Raw genomic sequence first — 21,747 nt, 5'->3', positions numbered from 1 at the left:
TCAGCAGTGACACAGCACTCCGCTGGATGATCGCTTCTTCGTTCCTCCCTGGAGCTGGATGCACTTCATGGAGGCCAAGTCACTGCTGAACACTTGTTCACAAACTGCCCAAGCTCCGGTACAGAGAAACACTTCGTTTAAAACTAAAACGATATCGCAGTGTGAAAAAAAAATCAAAATTCCCCGATATGTAGCTGTCCCACAGCTTGAAAGTGGAGGTGAGGGGTTTGGGGTAGCTGACTCATAGGAGCATCAGAGATTTACATTAGAGGGAAAAAATAATTCCGCCCTCTCAAAATCTGTGTTCAAATCTTAGTGACATGCACGTTTGTATAAATTGTGTATGTACACTTCAAGTCTTAAAAACATTTTAACAGTAAGCACTGCATTTTAAGACTCGAACTGTAACCTTGTGCTGCCACTCTGCTGCGGAGGCCGGGCACCCCACAGCATCTCATTCTTCTTGTGCTGTAATTATTGTCTCCACCCAAGTTCATAAGAATTTTATAGTGGTTACTGCAGCAACTCCACTTATAGTTAGAGGTTGCTTGGCTTTTCCAATAAAAGGTCTTCCCCCCCCCCCCACCTCCAGTCTTTTAATGCTTTAATCCATTTTGCAAACTTGATCTGCAGGCTTTCTGTCTAAGAAGGATTCCTGCCCCCAAAATTCAGTTAAAACAGGTCACTTGGGTTGTCTTTCAGAAGAGGATGGAAAAACACTTCTTTTTATATTGTCAAATGTTGTTGTTACTCTGGTGCACGCACTCACGCACACACATGCACGTATCACCCCATCCATCGCAAAGCCTAAAAGCCGGTATTTACACAGGATGTAAACCTCAGGACGCTAGAGTGCAAATAATGTTCCTGCCAGCTACATTCCTACCACAGCTTGAAATAGTCTCTCTCCTGAAATCAGACAACCTCACAATATAGGGGATTCCCGGTGGTTTTGTGTGTATGTGTGTATGTGGATTGTTGGTGTTGGCATGCAAAGGTGACTAATGTCTACATTGACTACTGGGTGTCACCCTAAGCTGAGTATTATAGGACATCCTTTCTTCAGAGACCTCCTTCTTGCCACGTTGGTCCCAAATCTCTTGACCACATGCCTCTTCTCCTCAGTTAGTTCATTTATGTCCTTTCCCATAAGCTCGGAGTTATTCTCCTACCTGTCTTCTGCTGCAGCTCCCTTCCTGATAAATGGCCATGACCGTTTAGTACCCACACCCGGTATCCCCAGCTACTCAACTGCCACAGGTTGGTTTGCTCTAAAGAGAATAAACTGGGCTTTTGTGGCATCTCTGCTGAAGCACGTTGACATGAAAAATAACATGAAGGTAGTAGAAGCAGTAACCTGAGGGAAGGACCCTGAAGGAATCCAACGGAGACCGATGCCTTGCGTCTAACATTGTAGTCATGAACATTTCAAATGAGCGCGTTGCAAACCCACGTTTCTTAAGCAGAGAAGGGCCATCAGGTGCCTCTTCAGCAGGCAACCGGTGGAGCGGCAGCGGTGGCTGCACTTTTACACACATCATCAGGCTGCCAGGGAAGGGATTAGCACAGAGGGGCCCGCAAGGCTGGAGGAGGCGGTGGAGGGTGTCATCATGACAGCACACGGGACTGGGAAGTGAAACCACTCATCAGCGCAGAAGTGAAACTGGCTGTACACAAACTCTTGTCAAATTAAAATGTAAACATCTGGCCAAAAAAAGAGAGAAAAACAGTGGCTGTTTTAGTGAGCTGAGTCCCACCCTTGCAATGCTTGAGGATGCAAGCGATCCCTGTTTGTGCAAGGGACAATCACTTTTCTGAGGGCTTCAGATCAAATACTAAAGGTGTTAGTTGCTACAGTAATGGATAAAAAGCAGCATTCAAGCAAATATGTGATTTTTGACTTGATGATGACACGTTTCTGGGATGCTGGGTGCTGGCACATTTTGTTTATTCCAGCAGGAAGATGTTCTTTTTTTCTGAGGAGAGGGATTTGAACGTTGGTACCACTGTAGCACAGCAAAGCCGGGGGAAAAGCGACGTTAGGACCTGCTGCCTATGTGGGCATTCGCCAGTGCAAAGGGAGACGCGTGGTGTAGGGGACAGGTCTTGTAGCATGCCCGGTACACCTGGTGACGAGGGACATGCACAAAACGTTGCTGTGCATCGCCAGTGTGTGTCTGCTGGAAGAGCTGCTGAGGGCCCAAGTCAACTTTACTTGACAGCTGCAAGTTACACCCAGTATAGAACCAGCTTCTGCATCTGTTTGTTTAAATATTTCATGTCCGCAGCTTACAGACTTAAGGTTATGGTTTTGACTTATGAAATAAGAAGGTTGTCAGGGACGATTTCCAGAAGAGTGTCGGGGACTACCCTTACCAGCCAGATAATGGGCTTAAGGTAAAATTCAATTTTAGCGCCTGCTTAGCTTGACAGCGTCTCTATTAATGTTACTTGATTTCAGTTATGTAATTTTGGTTGCTTAATATAGTTTCTGCGTTGCCTTAGGTTAAAGGTACATACGCTTCACCAAAATAACGCCTTGAAATGATTCCACCCCAGACACAACCTCCTCCTAGCCTTCCAGCTCCAGGGATCTCCAGAGCTGCGGCAGGAGAGGCGGGTGGCTCCGCCTCTCTCCACCACCACATTTGACCTGTTAGCTGGGAAAAAGCTAATGGAGAGTGGGCAGGGAGGGAAAGAGAGTGAAGTGCACGTCTCTGGATAAGCGCTCGGTAGTGCTGCAGGGAGCTGGGAAGGAAAGGGAAGGAGAGAAGCCAGCGCCAGCCACGCTCCCACGGCAGCGAGTTGCTTCTCCGCAACTTATTTCAAAGCAAATTCAGTCGTTCATAGCTGGGTCCAAGTTTGCAGCAGGGCCGCTTTTGGCTATTCCCATGGCAGCTTGGCCCCATATAAATCCAGAACAAAACACCTATTGATTTAATGCGATGGAGATTTCATTCTGGGTAAGTAGATGCTGTGTAAACACAGATACAAGAACTTCCTGGAGTGAGACACTCAACAGAAATGTTCAAAGGTATACCTTTATGCTGACCCAGGCTGGTTTGGCAGGAGGCAAGTGGGTGTACTTCCCAAATCTCCAACCTGACACACGCTTACACCCGCGAAACATCCATAGAAATACACAAACAGATCCGTTCCCGTGCAACTGATTTGCGTGGGCAGTCCTTGCATTTCTTTGGGCAATCACCCCGATTTGCTGACATCTCCCCATGCTCCCATTTATCTGTTGGGACCGTTGGTCTGTGGCAGTCAGAATTTGTAAACCATTTACAGCGTGGTAGCAGATGAGGTGAATAACAGTTTTTCCTCATATTTAAATTCAGTGGTATCTGTGGTGCTGATGGTAAACAAATTATGTTATTTTTTGGATGCCGCTTACTTCAGCTGCAGCTTTTTTCTGATGAAATAGCCACTGGACCAAACATAACAGGCAAAGTTGTGTTCTGACTGTGTGAAACTGTCACCGGGGGCAGGAGAAAAAAGTCACCATCTGAGCACAGAATTTGGACTTGTGCAGGTTTTTTGCAATTGGACATGCAACTTGAACACCTACAAAAATATTTAACTTGTATCATGAGCAGCAGTTAACTAACGAAGAGTCAAATTATGTTGGCCCTTCTCATCCTGTTGATTACATTTGGAGTACTCAGTGGCTTAAGTGATAAGAATGGTAAAATTTGGCCCCAGTGTATAACAGTCAACATTTGAGAATGAATATACAAGTGTGTGTGTATTACATCGGGCCCAGAGATACAGTCAGATATGTTATTAAAATGCAGTAGACATCTTCACTTTGGCACATACCCAGGAATATGTTGTGAGAAATTGTAAAGATGTATAAAATTGATCATTTAGCATGGTTTAATAGAAGTAAGTACATAAGCACTAAAAAGTAGAAGCTGGATAAAAGAAAAAAAGTATCATTATCTTCCTACTAGAACCTGGAAGTCTCTCACTAATATAATAGAAATGTCTGTAATATAATTTGTATTGCATTTGTGTATTACATTTCATATTTTTCCATCTATACCTTTTGTCCTTGTCAGCACAAGCATTATTGGCTCCTTTCCCTTTTTTTCTTCTTCTTTTTATCTAATAATTTACTGTAACAACTTAAAAAAAAAGAAACAAAAAAACAAACAACTCTAACAACACATCTGTGATCATCAGAATAAATCCCAAAAGCAAAAGATAGTAATTGTAAGCACATCATCTGTTGGCCTCCCACCCCCTCCCCCCAGGCAAACTTCTGAAGCTTTAACTCCATGGATGAACCTTCATCAATGGAACCAACAGGTCTTTTTGCCTGAGAAAGAGGTGGGTTAAAATGAAGTGATAGGTTCAAGATGTGGTCTCTCTTCCCTAAAGCGTGTCTGTTCTCATTCCCCTTTGTGTCTGCCTATGCAGCCACTAATATTTTAAGCGTGTTTTCCCACCCTCAGACCCATCTGGTCATGACACTGCTCAGGGATGACTAAAGCAGCACACAGGAGTTTCATGTGACCATGTTGTCACTTGGGATTCATTTTTTCCCCCTTGGTTCCTCTCATACAATCGCAGGGGCCGTAGCTTACAAGCCTATTGCTCCCTCTAGAGCCCTTCAGTGCTGTTCTGGGGGACCACTTAAATAATCCCTCATCATGCTACATGTGAGCTCACTGCTCGTTTTGCTTCCAGCCTCTGTCAAGTGGGAGGCAGACCGAATGAAGACTTCAAGTTCCTGCATTGCAATGTAGAGCATGGGCACGACACCTTCAGGTGCTTGGGTCTTGGAGGCTGATCTTCACCTTTTGCTAGCCCAGGAACAGTATTGCTGAGCAGGCACTGGTGGACAATATTATGTTTTGTGCTTCCTCTTAAGTTCCTGCAGCTTTGCAGAGCACCAGGGGATCCTATGAGCAATCCTGTAAAGTCATGAGCTGGGACAACTGGTTTAATCCATCCGACTTTGGCTGTCAAATCAGCAGTGACTCTTGAGGGTACTTTTGATAGTACAGCAAACCCATAAACAGAGTCTCTAGGTATCATTTCAAAAGTCAGTATTGTATTTTGACCAGAAATGCTACTGTTTCCATTATTTTTTCTAGAAGGCTTCTGACCTTAATGCTTTTTCAAAAATAAACATTACCAAGCAATTTTTCCTAGCTTGGTTGTGAGGGAAGACTTGATGGAAACAGTGAGTCTTGTGCTCTGCCCTCATGCGTATGAGGGTATGCTTGAAGCCTGTGGGAAGGGTTTCCAAAGGCAGAGCCCTGTTCATCACCTGGAGAATTTAATCCTTGTGCTCATGAGGTGCTATGTGCCTAGTATTAGGAACTGCCAGGCATAGTTACAGGGAGAGCAACAGTCTCTGAAATGATTCTTGCCCCCCAGTGAGGCACAGCTTGACACTGATGTCATCCATCAGCCCTTCCACCATCGGCAAAGACTCCCACAATGAGGCAGTAGCCTTTGGCTTCAGTATACTGAGGTATGCATCATAGACCCGAGCTAATCTGTCTATGGTTTTCTGTAGGTTTATGGGATTGTTTAACCCAGAAGTTCTCAGATTTTGATGTTAGCTAATGGAGGGCTACGTGCCAGCTTCCCATGACTGCTAGGACATCATCAAATTGCCATCATGACTATTGGAGGCATCCAAACCAAGCCAGTGTTTCAGAATGCCTTCTTGGGACTGACAAACAGTCACTAGAGAGGTCAGTCCACCACTTAGGCTGTCTGACTCAGTTTTGGTGGCGTCCACCCCTTTCTGTGTTGAGCAGAGACACTAAGTACTCAGTGCAGGTCTTCTACTGATAGTCAGGACCTCCACTTAGGCTTCAGAAATCACGGCATCTAATTTAGGCTCCAGTGCTAGGGCATCTGAATATGGCCTCCACTGACTAAACTGGTATTATTTCCACCAGTTTAGTCTGCTGTATGTTGCGTATGTATGTGTGTGTGCACGCACTTGTGTGTAAGTGTAATATGCAAGTGCATGTGGAAAATAAAAATTTGTATCATGGCTGTATCATAATACATAAAAGCAAGGAGGAGACATTTATAGTCCTGCTGTCATCCTAAAACAGGTATACCCATAAAACACAGATTTAACTAGCAGTACCTCCAATCTAAATCTACCTTTGTCAACCAACACATAAATGATGAATAAGGTAGAAGCTATGAATAAAAGTGATAAAACCACTAAATAAAGCTAAATGTAAATGAAACAGAATAACCAAAGAAAAAATGCAGCCAGAATTATTGGTAAGCAGCAATGAGTGACACATAGGTTTATGGTTATATAGTCCTGTGGTTAACCAGTATGTGGTTAATGAATAGTCTTCTGTCAACAAGAAGTAAGCTAAGTATCTTCCTGCTTTTGCTAACTTGTGTCACAACCTTATGCAGGCTCTGAGATCTAGTCTGTTCTGTAGAAAATCTTGAAAGTAACTTCATCTCCCTCTTATTCCTTATTCTGGTCTTGTAGATTGGTAATGTGTCTACATTTTACTACATTTCATTATTGTTATAATTTTTTTTCTGTGTTTCTTTTCTATCTGGAAAATCCACAAGGGCCCTCTGAAGAAATAAATTGACTACGTATTCTAGCCGAATAGCAAGAGCACCTTACCTAATGCACCAGCAGTTGTCAAAAAAAACCCCAAAAAAACCCAAATGAGAAGCAAGATGGAAACACTGCAGATTAGTAACGAGAATAAAGTATATTTTCAAAGTCTCTTTCAGTCTTAGTGATCTAGGTGTTGTATATAATCATACAGGGAAACTATTTTTGGAAAGAAGGAAGATCTGCAAGTGCCTGGTATTTGTTAAGTCTAAAGCAATGGGCGATAAAAGTTTTTTGGAAGGAAGTTTATTGAACTTTATTACTGATGCCTCATAGAAAGAACTGTTGTGCTGGCAGAGAAAGAGTAACAAAGCTGTAAAGCTTTATCATGTAATTTGGTATTTAAAGAATGTCAAGAACACAGCCATCCTTGGTCTGGGTAGACGTAGGACCCAAGAGTGGAGGGCCAAAGGCCCTGAGACAGGGATCTGAAAAGACTTTTGCTTCTGCTGCAATTCTTCCGGTGTCAGGGACTGCTTTCTAGCGAGGATGTGGAGGTGGGAAGACACTGGCCTGGGATTTGCGAAGCTTGTGTTTCAGCTTCTGTTTTGTCAGGGCTGTGATTCAGGATTACGGTCGGATTTAGTTGCAGCCGCCAAAGTGGTTAGCATCGCTGGCCACAGGCTTCCTGTGAGATCGTGGCCAAGACACTTTATCTCCCCACAGTTCCTCATCGGCAGAGTGGGGAGAATACCTCCCTAATTCACGGGGATGTGATGAGGACAGTTTCCAGTAACAGCTCTGTGTGTGTGCTCGCTGTGATGTTGATGCAGACCATTAGCACCAAAGTAGGAACTGCATTAAGAGAAGTATTGAATTGCAAGTGAATGTGTACGGCGGGGCGGGGGGGGATGTTGCTGCTAGAGACAGGCATTTATATTTACATTTATATTTCCATTTACATTTATTTATATAGATAAATGAAGCAGACAATAAAAATGGGAAGTCTTAGAAGGGAAGAAACTCAGCACTCAGGAGGGCTGGAGCCAAGTGGTGAAACGAAGCAGGCAGATCTGTATGGGAAAGCTTGCACAGCAGGGGCCCACGGGCAGAGAACCTCAATTTTCTTACAGCAGTTCCTGGTTATCTAACTTGGGGTGATGTCCCTTGATGTCTCTTACTGATAACGAAGATTCCTGTCAGTATCCGAGTCCTCCGTGATGCTGAGATAACTATGCTAAGCCTGCTGACAGGCAATGTTTTTGTTGTTGTCCAGGCCAAAGCCATAATGAATAGATATATGAGGTCTTATCAAAGATGCAGAATGTTACTTTTGTTGTTTAAAAAATGCCTGAAGTAAGTGCTGGCATTGGCCAAAAGCAAATCCTGGGGAGCAGGATCTGAAGGCTTTGCAGGCACCAGGGGATACAAAACCCTCCCCAGCAGCCATCAAAATGAGTACTTTTCCCAACTTAGAGCAGTGGCATACACATAACAATTTTGAAAAGGCCTTCACAGTTTTCTTACTAAATAACAGAAGAACTAAGCATAATGCTCTGCTATGTCTTCATAAAATGTTTTAATTCTCTGTGGACAAGCTGTAGGGATTTTTTTATTTTTTCCATTCCCTTGTTTCTTGGCATTGCAGTAGCAGATTATTTTTAAAGGGTTCTGGTTTGCAATATGGAATTGATCTAATGCTAGCTTCAACCACGAAGCGTCGGATTTTACAATCTGCCTAGGGGATCTGAGCACCCAGTTCTCTTTAATTTTAACAAGTGCTGTTGATCAGATTCCCGTGGCAGTTTTGGAAGAGTCAGCCACAATTTCTAAGCCTCTCTGAACTAACACCCTTTAGAAAGTACAGATAATGTACCAGCAGTCATGTAGATCAGGTAAACTCTGTTAGGGGTAACCTCCTTTTTTTTTACAAACAAAGTGTAGATCATTTAAATATAAATTAATTTTTTTTTTCCCCAAAAGCTTTGAGCAGTTGCCACAGAGGGAATGCATCCAGCACCAGGCAGTTGTGAGGTTATACAACCTGCTTTCTGGGCATGTATCTATCTTCAGATACGGACAGTTAAAGTGTTCTAGTGCCATTTGGTGTGTTCGAGTGCTACCTGAAATGAGGAGTACACCTTTTCTCAACACATATGCTCAATAACATCTTTTTTCTCTTGCAGGGAAAAGCTTCACGCTGACTATCACGGTCTTCACAAATCCACCACAAGTAGCCACATACCACAGAGCCATCAAGATAACCGTGGATGGACCTCGCGAACCCAGAAGTAAGTGAGCCAATGACAGCATTCGCAGGAGGCCGAGTTGGCGGTTTAGTATAGGGGTTCCTCACCAGCCTCATGAAGCGCAGCGATACCCAATGCATGTGGAGCAGTGGGTATGTTTTAAGCCAAGGCCGTCTTACGAATGGTTTTAATTACGCCTTCCCAAAGCCTTATTCTTGACGGGTGCCCAGCTGATCTAGAATATGACTTGCGTTGCATTTCTAAAGCATCTACCCAGGATGACTTGGATCATACCCAAAAGCTGACAGAAGGGATGCTGGTAAAAGGTGGGCAGCGTATACCTTACGCATCATTTCTTGCTAGTCTTGCCTTTCAGATGTTAAGAGGGTTTTAAAGCATTGGAAACCAATATGTCATTGATCTAACTTTTCAAGCTCAGCCACCCTGCAAAATTAAATAAATGCCGGAGAGAGGACGCCCGGTTGCTGCTTTGTGGAGTTCACTGTACTTCACGCTGTCATATAGCTGAGGAGCACTCGTTTTCACAGACAGCTAATCTTTCCTTTTTTTTTTTTTTTCCTTTCTTTTTTTAAGAATTAAGTGCAAGGAGGAGATGAGTGGTTTGATATCTCCAGGGGAATACCTACACCTTTCACACAGGCGGTTGCTTTGTTCGGTTGGCGAGGGCAGGCTGTTTTGTCTGTGGGGTGAAGTGGAGTGAGGGTGGAGCGGATCTGCAGGTATAGATGCTTCTGCAGCACATGCGCTGCCTGTTACCAGAGGCAATCATTAACCTCAGTCACTAGCCCAAATGGGCATTTTCATATTTTTACCAAAATGCCTTGATGTAAATTGAGGTTTGTGGTTAGTTTCTTGCACTCCTCCTGCACTCTTGGCAGAAGTTCTGGCTGTTGCTTAAGTGGAATCGTCCCAGGAGAAGAGAGCAGCAGGATTCAAGCACCCACTAGAGAATGAGACTCGCAGCTCGGGGTTGCTTAACTTGGGGGAGGGGGAAAAGAAAGGTTTGAAACTTCAACTAAAATAGGTTAGAAAACTCTTGCCTTGTCTGTGTGTTTTCTTCTTGAGCCTTCATTTGTCTGAGTTGCATCATGATGCTGCATGCATTTAGTGGAAAAATCTGACCTGTATTTTTTGGATTTGAGGTCAGACTTTAAAACAAATACTGCTGTCAGGGTAAGGCTTCTTATTTAGTTTGGTGTGGTTTTGTTTTTTTTTAAATTGTAGTTGAATTGTCCCTGAAAAATATCCCTGGTGAACCAGGCAGCTGTGCACATAAAAAAGATATTTGTATATGCAAGTTCCAGATTTGCACATGCAATTACCTGGGCATGTTCATAGTTTGCAGACAACAAATAAGCTTTCGTTTTTTGAACATGAGCCTGCTAGAATGGTAAGAAACAAAATCATCCTGCAGGCATACCTACTGTTTTAAATCAATTCTTCAGCTGGTATAATAGTTAATATTTAATGAGATTCTACATTTTAAAAAGGAAGTAGAGATATAATACATACTGAAGCAACACACGTATCTTCCCGACTCAAATGTATGTAAAAGCTTCCTTGTAAATAACTTCACTCTGCGCGTGCCAGGAGAAGAGGTCAGGCTCCCCCCTCAGCAGGAAGGCACAGCCCCCTTTATCGCCAAGCCATTCGTGACGCAGCGTAGAAGGGATGATGCTCCTTTCATTTGTAAGTGGGCTGCAAAGTCCTTCGGTTTGGCTTCTCACCAAAGGGTTTCTGAATCGCAGCGGCTGTTGCAATCAGTCTGGTATCTCCTCTCCTCTGTGTACGGTTGGCTGAGATGGAGATTGGCCTGTAGAGATACGCCATGGGCTATGAAGGGAAAGAGAAGTGGTACCCGGTGTATCCTCCATTTCTGTGACAGTTCTGGCAGGTTTGGGCTATACATTTATTTTTTATACTCTCCCTCGGTGGGTGTATCCTATTTTGCCTTGGTCCGACTAGATCAGTTACACGTGTAGCCTGTGCAAAAACAGATTGCAGGGCTGTTACCTGCACAGACTCACATACAAGATCTGCGGTTGGACATATCAAAACACCTACGCTGTGCACTGAAGGGACTTAAAAATATATCGCCCTTCTTGGATTCAGACTGGAATCAAAATAAAAACTGCTAGATTAGAGTGTTTCTAGTTTCAGTAATCGGTATTTGGGAACATTCATGCTTACAGATCCATGACTCGCTCTCTCGCTTGAGCTAAAGGAATTACAGAAATACTGAGATGTATTTTCTAAGATGTCCTGATTCAAAAGAAATCTGTGGAAGACAGTAATGGGAACAAAATTAGATACTGCTGTCTTCCAGAGATCTAGAAAAAACACGCTGAAGTCCAAAACCATCTCCAGCAATAGTTCTTGATTCATTTACTTTATGTTTATAATGGTTCTCAGACAGTCTGAATTCTAGTGAGTGCCTGCATGCTCTGTGAAAAATGCTGGAAAGTAAAGGAGGATGGAGGCCATCTGAGACAAAAGTCAGAACTTTACACCAGGACAATTTTTAGTGAACTTTACAGCACATAGATAGAAATACCTTTTTTAAAAAAAACTTTAAGATTGATTAACTTCAGAAATAACAGAAACATTTTCTTTTGTCTTCAGAGAATGTCAGACCAAGAGCAGTTTCTGAGCCAGAATTAAACGGATTCTCAGAGTGGGGTTATTTAATGCAAAAGGACAGCCTCTTCAACTAGGCATGCTTGGGGGAAAACTTCAAAAAGTAATACAAAGCAAGATTTGAAACCATTTTTGGAAAATAAAAGAATACTCAAACCAAAGGCTCCAAGAGAAAATAGGCAAAGCACAGACTTTTTGGCTCACTGGCATGTGTGGAGATGTCACGATAGGTGACCATAACACGGTGTGTATTATCACACATGCCACCTTCACTCTGCACAAAGGCCTGCAGACTTTGCGTTCTTGCACGTCTCGTCATGCGTCACGGTTATTGTGATAGCCAAGTCCTTGCCTAGCAGCATGTTTGCCTATGTAACTGCTGGATCTGCATTTACAACTATGACACTTACTTGTGCGCAGGACTTACACCATTGTCCTTTTTTTGCCGTTGAATTTCTGGCTATGCCTATATAGACGATACTTCTCATCAAATTGTCATGGCTTGGAGAGAGAGCCAAGGTACTTAAGAATCTGGCTGTTCCTCTACTGCTTTCATGAGGTATTTTTAAAACCTCTTTTGAGCTTAGCATTTTCATTCTCAAGCTCTGAATAAATGCTTATTTTCAAAATTTTTTATAAAAAGAAATAATACTGCACTGTCAGGGAGAAGGGCAAGATGACCTAACCCATCATTTTCTTCTCCAACTTCTATGATTCTATGATTCATAAAGCAATTTATGTTTTTATGAGCTAAGTCCATGGGGAAAATCATTAGCAGTAACCAGATCAAGAGTAGTGCTCCTGATGAAAATACTTTTGGTTAGGAAACTTGGTAGAAATAGTATGACTATTAAATTAAATATTTCCCTTCAGCCTTTTGACCTACTGTGTATGTCTGCTGAAAAATTAGGTTTTTCTTCTTTTGACTGCTTCTTTCTGTTTTTCTCATTGAATTGTTTTAACCTATATCGCTCTGAAAAATTCACTAATGGACCAGGTGCCTGAAAATGGTGCAAAATGAAAAGGCTATAGGGATTTAGCCTCAATGGGCCTGCGGTGTCCAAGGTTAAGCTGGGCATTGAATGTGATTATCCTGTATCAGATATGTGGTTTTCCCAAATACTTTTTTATATTTTGTAATATATATTTTCTAATACTTATATCAAAGGGCAGGATGCTAAGGAGCAGAGGGAGAGAGACTAATATTGCTGAACAGGATTTGAGAAAGCTCTTAAACGCTGCTGGCCCAGGAAGCACCTTTTTAGGAATGGAAATTTCTTTTTGCACGTGGCAGGTACACCTTTGGTAAGCCACAGTTAAGGGCACCCTCAGACCCCGATCTGGAGTGATCCCGTCTCACTTGTAAGGTTCAAGGAAAGCCCATGGCCTGTCGTTGTTCTGAAGGAAATCTTCAAACATCCCTTTTCCCGGTCCAAGGTCTTTTTTAGGGAACCTCCAAGGGCTGCTGGTGATATCCTTTTCCCTGCCCCATCCAACCTTTGCCCACAAACCTTAGACTCCCCGAGCAGCTTCTGGGAGGAGAGTCGGCAGAGCCCGTGAGGAGCCGACGTCACCCGTCCCGTGGCAGATGTGAGGAAGACGCTGCACACGTCAGGCTGGGGAGCAATGATGCCTCTGAGGGTTTCACATCACTCCCATCTTCAGCCTTTCATGCAAGGAAAGCCAAACAGTTCTCCAAAAAACCTCTTCATCTCAGTGAGCTAAAATAATACTAAATGCCTGTGTTTCTCGCTTGCTTTCTGCTGCAAGTGCCTCCATCTGTTGGAAACTGAGACTAACACGTATCAACAAACAGTTTAGAAAGCATGAAAAAATGAATCATCCTGTTGTTGGAATAGACCCACCGTATAGATTTCAGTGATGACTTACCAGATACTTCCATTCACCTGGAAATTACAGTGCCTAAAAGTTACTTAGCAGAAAACGCGTAAGGGGAAAATGTGGTGTTTTCAAGTTGATAGTCCATATAACAGAAATGCAGCTGGGACTCTTTCTTCCTTTGCTAGCACTTGCTGTGTGCTCTACAGCACACCACCCTCTCAGTATCACAACCCAACTTTGCTAATCACTTTTAAAAAAATCTTGGCTAAGGTACTTGCCCCGAAGGTCTTCCAGTGTAAATCGACCGTGTACAGACGAAAGAAAGGGATGGGCTGCAAAGGAAACCGACGGATGCGCTCTGCCGGGTCTGTGCCTGTGTGTTTGTGGCCCCGCGTCCTACTGTCTGGGAGACACTGCTGTGGGTGGACTGGTGCGTCAATCATGGGTGCACTCTGGGGACGCTTGTAGTTGGCTTGCGCAACGGTTGTGTGCAAGCGTGCGGCGGCTCGGGGAAGTTACCAAACACCGCTAGCTCAAATGCGCACGACGTGGCTTGACCGTTGCCATCTCTCAATGGGTGTGGGTGGGCAGGGGATCGCTGTTGGTTTCCTTTCCCTCTGTGTGTGTGTGTGTCTCATCGAAGGATGGACAAAGTAGAGCAATTGAAACCGTTTAAATAATATAGAGCAGTATATAATTGCAAGGACATGCTTGCAGGGAGAAGGAGCTGTTTCTGAGGAGGCAGAATAGTCCCAGCAGCCCCCCAGCAGCCCGGCCAGCTCCATGGTGCCCCAGAGCAGCAAGGGAAAAACAGCCTAAAATGTACGTCCTGCGGTTGAGCACACCTCCCCGCGCTGGGAAAGCCGTGCATGCCACCAGCCCATTTTTCATAACGAAAGCACACAAAGAGCGAAAGAGCAGAGAGCACTTTGTCCCTTTGAGACTTGTGTTTTCTGAAGAAAAGTGAAGAGTGAGGGGGGAATCAGCCTGTTTCCGTTATGCACGTACTTTCACACAACCGCCCTGCGTTACTCCAGCGATACAGCGTCAGGCATTCTGGCTTAGCGCGGGACCCCGTAGCGCTGGATGGAGCACCGCAGAGCACGGGAGCTCCTGACTCGGGACATTAAAAGTCCGGCTGCAGAACAGGACCAGAGGTTGCGTGCCTGGATGCAGTCAGCTCTGCAGAGCATCTGCGGGCGCCTCGGGTCCCCGGTGTCCCGGGAAAACCCCCCCGTGCAGGCAAGGTGCAGGCAAGACCTGCCTCGTATGGACTTTAACTGGCTACCAGCTACCCGCAGCACCTAAAAACAGTGCTGCTTGGTCTCCATCAGATGTGCAAAGGGTTACAAAATTTATATGAATGCTCGGCACTCCCTGGTATAGCCGCGATGGGGGGATCTTTTTTGGTCCTACTCAATAGGTAGGACCTGCATAGGTTTTTAATACCAGCATCCTTGAGGTTTCATGACGCAGACGCTTCTTTTCTACATGGAGAAGGTGGAACAGGATTATTTTCCCTGGCATTTATCAGTCTCGCTACTGAGTCAGTTAAACGAGTTGATGTTGGGTGATGTGAAGCAGGGAATCGGTCATTTTAGTTCAATCGAATTGTCAAATATATGCAATATGAAATCTTGTGTCAAGACTGCTTTTCTGGGAGTGTGGTAGCTCATATATATTTGCTTGCCGAGTTATTTGGCTGTTTTTGTAAAGACACACAGAAGTATTGACAGTACAAGCTCCTTCCTCACATAAAGCAGGTAAACAGGAAACCAGAGTTGCTGTGGTATGGGCTAGGAATGGCGGTAAGACTGGCCCAGTCCTGCAGAAATTATTTCAAGTCCTTTTTTTAGTCACTTAATCCCACACAAATCTTCCCCTTCCTCCCCCTAAATTAGTGTGATTTTAAATTGAGAACAGGTAGGTAGTTATTTTTCATTTCTTCCACTTTTTTCATCTTTGTCAACTTTTTTTTTTTCACTTCATTATTATATTGTCTAGTGGTTGAACAACTACAAAGACTGTGGTGAATATTTTTGTTTACCTATATTTGCATGGTGAGATTTTCAAGGGTTATAGAGCCTCGGTCTAGCTCTGCTGAAATCAGTGGGCAAATACTCTGTAACTGTGATAAAAGCAGAATTAGGTGAATGTATATTACTTCTGAAAACGCTTCCTAAGCAGGCACTAGGTCAGACTTTCTCCTGTCGACTGCACTTACCTACAAAGGTTTTGTAGCTGTTGAGATCGGTGAACAAGTCTTTTGAGGGGGGGGGCATTTTCCATAGAAATATGAAAAAAGGCTGTAGAGATGCCACCTGTGTTTTGTGTGTGTGTATGTAAAGAAAAACATTAATATGCGGCACCCTGGCAAGTAGGTTGGCCGTAGGGGATGTGAGTATACGTTGTTCCCCACTGAAGACGCAGGTCACTAGGGTCAAGTGTCTTTCCCGTGAAGTTAGTTGGTGGTGCTCTCAGTCAAAGATTTCTGAGTCTGGTCCTTCGTCCATCATGTTTCTTCAGCAAGGACAGACTTTTGAGTGGCAGTCATGAAACACGAGTGAAGGAAAGGTTTGCAGCGGCTGCTGGGGCTTTGCGTGAGCTGGGGAAGGATGGACTTGTAGCTCAAACCCCACGTTGCACCTGCCTACTGTGGTTTTAAGGGTGTCATATAGCCCATACCCTTCCTAGAGGGAGGTTAGCTAGCAAAGCTGGCTGTTGGAGCACCGGTCAGCAATCCTGCCGTCCCCTCCAGGGCTCACCACTGAGCACCTACCGCGCTGCTGGCAGGAGAGAAAGTCCCCTGCAGGGGTGGGCTGGAGGGCAGCAGGACCTGACTGCACACAACCTCGGCAACCCGCTCCCTTCACCCCGCTCTCCGCAGGAGGTGGGAGAGAGGGGGCTTTCTCTTCCTCAGTCTCTGAAGGGAGCTGGGAGGAGAGGGAGGGAAACTTTCACCCTGTTTGGAGTGGTCGGACACTCCCATTTGCCAAATAAGCCTTTGGCAGTGCGGGATCTTTTCTGAAGCCTCTGTTTTTGAGGAGTCGCCTGACTTACAGGTTTATCAAAACAACACGTTTCTGAGAGAAAGGCTGGGTGAAGCTTTGTGGCACTTCCAGTGAACAGACCAATTTTCTTCTTGGAATATAACTGGAAGGGGTGAAAATCCATCTGCGCTGCAGTCCCTCCCAGCTTCGCCTGCCCCGGATTATCAGAAGGTGCAGCAGTTTCCTCCTTGCAGGCCCATACGAAAACACTGCAGGCTTTTGCTTCATCCTCTGTCACCCCTTGTGAAGAATGCAGAAGGGACTTTTGCTCTGCATCTCCATTTGTGCCCTCGCTCTTTGCTCGTCCGCTGCAGTTTGGAATTGTCATGAGTAAATGCATTTTCTGTTAGTGTTAATGATAAATCTTGGTCAGCCTGTCCCTGCGTCAGTGCCGCACGGGTCCGTGCAAAGCATGAGGGAGAGTGATGCCTGGGAGAGGCCACCTCGACTCTTCTTCTGAATCGTAAGAGAAACGGTTTTCTGTTGTATGAGCGCACGTTGCGCTTGTCAGTGCCTGAAACGCATCCTAAAGAGAGGGAAGGATGGAAACACCTTCCTCGCTTTCTTTAATTGTGGAACAGATACCGAACAGCCTGTAAAAACGGCAGGAGACACAAGAAAGAATTTAAGCAGCCACAAATGAAAAGTTGATATATTTCTTTTTTTTTTTTCATAGCACCCAACCTTTATTCTTCTCTTGCAGAGCATTGTAGTTTGAGTCCATTAAGCACAACGTGCACCAGGCTGTCTTCTCAAGGCTGACCAGTCCAGAAGAGCCAGGCTGTGTCATAACCTTAGCACATAAAGCTGCAGAGAAATTTAGGCGACAGTGTTGATTTAATTATTAAGGATTCTGTTTGTCTGAGTCTGTCTGCCTCTCCTACCTACACCCTGCATTATGGGCTGTTCTTCATTACCTGCTCTACCTATCTTCGCAATCTAGCCGCAAACAGTTTTGGTTGACCACACCACTTCCCTCTTGAAAGTTAATACTGCTTGACTCATTCTGTGCTGCTAACACCAAGCCAAAGAAAACAAGCCAAAGAATAACCTGCTTGTATGCAGTTTGGAAACTTCTCAGAGGCCCTGCTTTCAAAATGCTATACAGTAGCTTACTATATCTCTCTGCAGCTGCAAAGAAAATGAGGAAAGCAAAAAATGGTACAAGAACCTAAAATAAAAGCTAGGCAGAACCACACGAAATTTATGAGCTTTCAGTGAACTGCAGTCCTGTGTAGGCACAATGGAGCATTAGTATGGAGGAGGGGCTGCTTAGTAACCTACAGATTAAAATATGCAAACTCATTTCTTCGGAAAAACAGGTATTTTCAACTATTGAGCAGAAACACCAGTCACCGGACTCGGTAAAAGCAAAGGTCTTTAGTTCAAGGGAAGTGCATGTCTGGCTAGGTACCTTTTTTCGACAGGAGCAAAGTTTTTTACAAGTTGTCCAAGTCTAAATGGTCAGTATCCATAGGGGGTAAATTTACTTTTGTGTTGCCAGATTCCCCTGGTGCACATAAACAGTGAGCCACAGGACTTGACCTTTAGGTTGCAGGTCCCTTGTTCAACTCTGCCTGAGGCTGAATGATGAAGACTGCTCACTGTCTAGAGATATTCCGGTGGGCTGGCGAAATGAGCTTCTGTCTAAGCTATTTCTCTGACCTCCAGTACCGTGATGTTTGTGCAACCCACTCCCATTCATCTGTCCTCTCAGAGGCACAGCAAGGTGGCAAATGCCACCATCCCTCGCTTTTCCCACTGAGGCTGAGGGTGGGGTCCAGATTCATCCCACCTAGGCTTATGCATTTGATTGAGGCGTCTGAATTAGGGGCCTGGTCCCCTGTATTCAGCAGGGAGAGAACCTTCTCCCAAGGGCTGCTCAAACGGCGGCTCAGTCCTTGCTGCCTGAGCCTTATGTTTCTGCAGCTTTTCTTTGGGCAGGGGTGTCTTTTTGTGCCTGTATTTTTCTTGGTTGCTTGCTGAGCTGTTGGTTGGCTGGTTGTGCCTCATTCTGCACCTACTCTCTCATACATATCTTCAGCTATGATGTCTCAGCCCATGGCTGGAGGGTATTCTTATGGTGGTTTGTATGTGTGGGAAGATGCAAACTCTAAAGAAACAAAAGAGGCTTTTGGCAATGCGATGCTTAAGTTGGGGAGTCATTCAAACTTTGTCAAGGAGTTGGGATTTTTAAAGCATGTACATTGACATGGGGGAAAGGGAAAAGAAAGGGTATAATTTTGCAGACTAATTTAACTTGCATGAACAACTTCTTCCCTCCAAACTCTTAACGCTCGGTTCCCTTACTTTTACTTTGCTGTGATGACCTAACGCTCGGTTCCCTTACTTTTACTTTGCTGTGATGACCTAATTCCTGGGGTGAACCCACAGAATAATTGCACTTCCACGACAGAAATAGAGGAATATATGTCAGGTTCATCAGAAGTTTTGGTGGGTCCATGGCAAGAAAAATAATGATGTTTTAAGTGGAAATACGTTTGTGCATTGCTATTTGTTAGTACAGCACAGGCCTCATCAGCAGAACTGGGGGGAGAGGAAGTGTATTTCCTGCCTTGCAAAAATTGTCAAAATAGCTTTTTCTGGCTGTGGAACCTCAGGGTAGACGTGAGGCTTTTCATATGTTTGTCAGGAGGCAGGGAGAGAGCTGGAGGGACCCAGCCCGGAGGAGCCCACGTCTCGCAGTCAGCGTGCTGTTGGAGCAAGGGAGACTGGGCAGCTTCTGCTCGTCCCTTTTCCTGGGGACGTTCCCTGCTGGAGCTCTCCCGACGCAGCCGGATAGCGAACCAGTGATGAGAGGGCTCTCAGCCTGCCATTAGGGCACTCACCTGGAAAACAGGAACCCGAAATTTGTTTTCTAGCATAGACCATGCAAAAAGGGCTTGATCCGGACTCTCCTGCCCGCTCTTGTTTGTTCCGAGGCAGGACCCCCTCTCATTGCAAATTTTGCTCTACCTACAGACTCTGTTTGTGTGTGGGTTTTTTAAAAAGCACTGATTTAAAAAAGAAGAGGTAAGAAACAAGTATTGTTTAACTACTGTTAAACCACATAGAAAAAAAAATGCACCAGCTGCTCAGGGGGCATGTCATTACAGTAAGGCGACTAACCCCCCAATAGAGGTGCAAGAAGCTACCTGGGGTTTCTCCCAGGCAAAGTGGGGAGTTACCGGAGAGCAGGGAACCTGCTGTGTAAATCTTCGTTCACCTTGTCGGTATCACTGGGTGCTTGTTCAACACGTAGTCAAACTGGATCACCCGGCGGAAAAATTAAATGTTCACCGAAGGATCGTACCTGAAATGTCTCATATGTCTGCAGTTACTCAGAGTAGCAAGCAGATTTTTCCACAGAGACGTAGAAAGGGTGAGGTTTTCCAGGGAGCTCATAGGAGAAGCACATCTGGAAGGGCTGCCCGGTGTCAGTCTGTCCACGCTTGGCATTGCTCGGCATTCTGCTCCTGAAGGGCGGCTGGATGTCAGCCTGGTCATAGAGTCGCGTAATACCCAGTCTCATTCACGCGCTTCCCAGCGCCTCGTGCCTATGGTCAGGTTGGGTCTGATGACCAACACTGATTCTGCTGGTAATTACAGACACGGCACGAAAACGTTTAACATAATATCCTGTCTACCGTGATGCTCCTTCTGTCTGGAAAGAAGACTTGCGTTGTACAGTGCTTAAGAAAAACAACAAAAAAATATAATTGCTGATGACTCTGCTCGAAGCTCTGACTACCATCATCATTATTTTTCCTCACCACAGCAATAATATTTTTTAACTGAGGAAATGAAAATATCCTACAGTGTGCCTAATTCCTTTTTTAGGAACTTTTTACATTATATTTTTAACACTGTACAAGAGGTTGGTGAGCTCTCATGCGGTCCTGTACTGATCCTTCTAATGCCTGAGTGTGGTATAGGTCTCTTCCAAGTGATGGAAGCTAGCGAGGAAACCATTCTACAGACTGGTTTTATTTTCTAGCATGTTTTCCTAGCGGCCCGTGGGCTGCCATGTAACGACGGTTAGTGCCTTACACTAAGCATGTGCATACATCTCTGCAGGATCAGGTCAGGTCTGTTTGAAAACACAGCAAACGGTGTCCTAGAAAAGTTACACTACTTCTCTTTCTGTGCAGGTAGGAGATCGGGGAAAAAGAGTGTGCAAAGTATTTTATATCTGGGATATCTGGCACATCGAAAAGTTGCACCAGGGGAGGTTTAGATTGGATATTAGGAAAAATTGCTTTACTGAAAGAGTGGTCAAGCATTGGAACAGGCTGCCGAGGGGGTGGTGGAGTCACCATCACTGGAGGTGTTCAAAAATGTGTGGACGTGGGACGTGGCACTTCGGGACATGGTTTAGTGGGCATGGTGGTGTTGGGTTGATGGTTGGACTTGATGATCTTAAAGGTCTTTTGCAACCTTAATGATTCTGTGATTCTGTGAAAAATGTTACTAGTTTATGCACTTAAGGCATTATTTCTATTGTTAGCAAAAAAAAATGTTTTTTTGCAAGCCGGGTAGCTGATTTTCAAGAATTTGCATTTCCCAGCTTAGTAGTAATATACAAGCACTATACTTTAATTCAATTTTGTTTACAAGAATATATCATTTTTTGCACTAAAGTCAGTGTTCTCACTTCCTAAAATAATGTGAAAGAGTATCTTTTCTTCTTATCCTTCACTATGTATGAAATAACAGGATTTATCTTCGCTCCATGGCACAAAACAATGTTTACCACTTTATTAACTGGACACAACGAAACATGGCTTATTTTTTACCTCACTAGATCTGGGGTCAAACCAAAGCCCTGAACACAAACAGCCCTGAAAGAAAGGAGATGCTTGGATCAAGGTCCAACATGGTTCCAAAGCAGCCAGCTTTCAGCAAACCAAAGCATCGGGTCTCATCAGTCACTCCCTACTTCGGCAAAGTCTGGCCAGATGCTGTATTTTCCTGTGTATGATCCACTTTTTGGGTGTGAAAAGTTTCCACTTCCACTTGAAAAAGGGTGGGGGGGGAGCAGAGGAGAGAGGTGGAGGTGTTCTGCTCCCCGTGGGGAGAAAGGGCTCCGCTTAATTAAACTTCCCTTACACCATCTCCACACAAGTACAACCTGCTGATTTGGGGCAGAACACTCACGGGTAATACACACAACAACCCGTGGCGTGCCTCTGGCCGGGATGCTCAGCAGCCGTGAGCCAGTGAGTCTCTGCCAGACACCTGGGCCCCCAAGCCCAAACCTTTTGCGGGCATTAGTACCTCCCGGTGCACCAGCTCCGAATAGTCAGGTTGACAAGTGAATTAGAGCAAGCGACAGAGGAGCGTACTTTTCCTGTGACTTGATTAAAAGAGAAAAATAATG

At 44.6% G+C, this 21,747-nt stretch overlaps 1 protein-coding gene across 2 annotated transcripts in view; it reads left to right on the top strand.

Annotated features, from left to right (window-relative positions):
* The window catches only part of RUNX1 (RUNX family transcription factor 1), a gene marked incomplete at its 5' end in the record, with an annotated part of 171,073 nt that overhangs the window by 111,441 nt on the left and 37,885 nt on the right, over nucleotides 1-21,747 (top strand). For both annotated transcript variants that reach the window (XM_082004458.1, XM_082004457.1), the window contains one exon: nucleotides 8,755-8,859. In XM_082004458.1, the coding sequence (XP_081860584.1) occupies nucleotides 8,755-8,859 (105 nt within the window). The remainder of the gene's footprint in view (nucleotides 1-8,754; nucleotides 8,860-21,747) is intronic.

Source organism: Phaethon aethereus (assembly GCF_964289735.1).
Source record: "Phaethon aethereus genome assembly, chromosome: 1".
NCBI classification, from domain to species: Eukaryota; Metazoa; Chordata; class Aves; order Phaethontiformes; family Phaethontidae; genus Phaethon; species Phaethon aethereus.
This window is presented reverse-complemented; position numbering and strand designations above follow the sequence as displayed.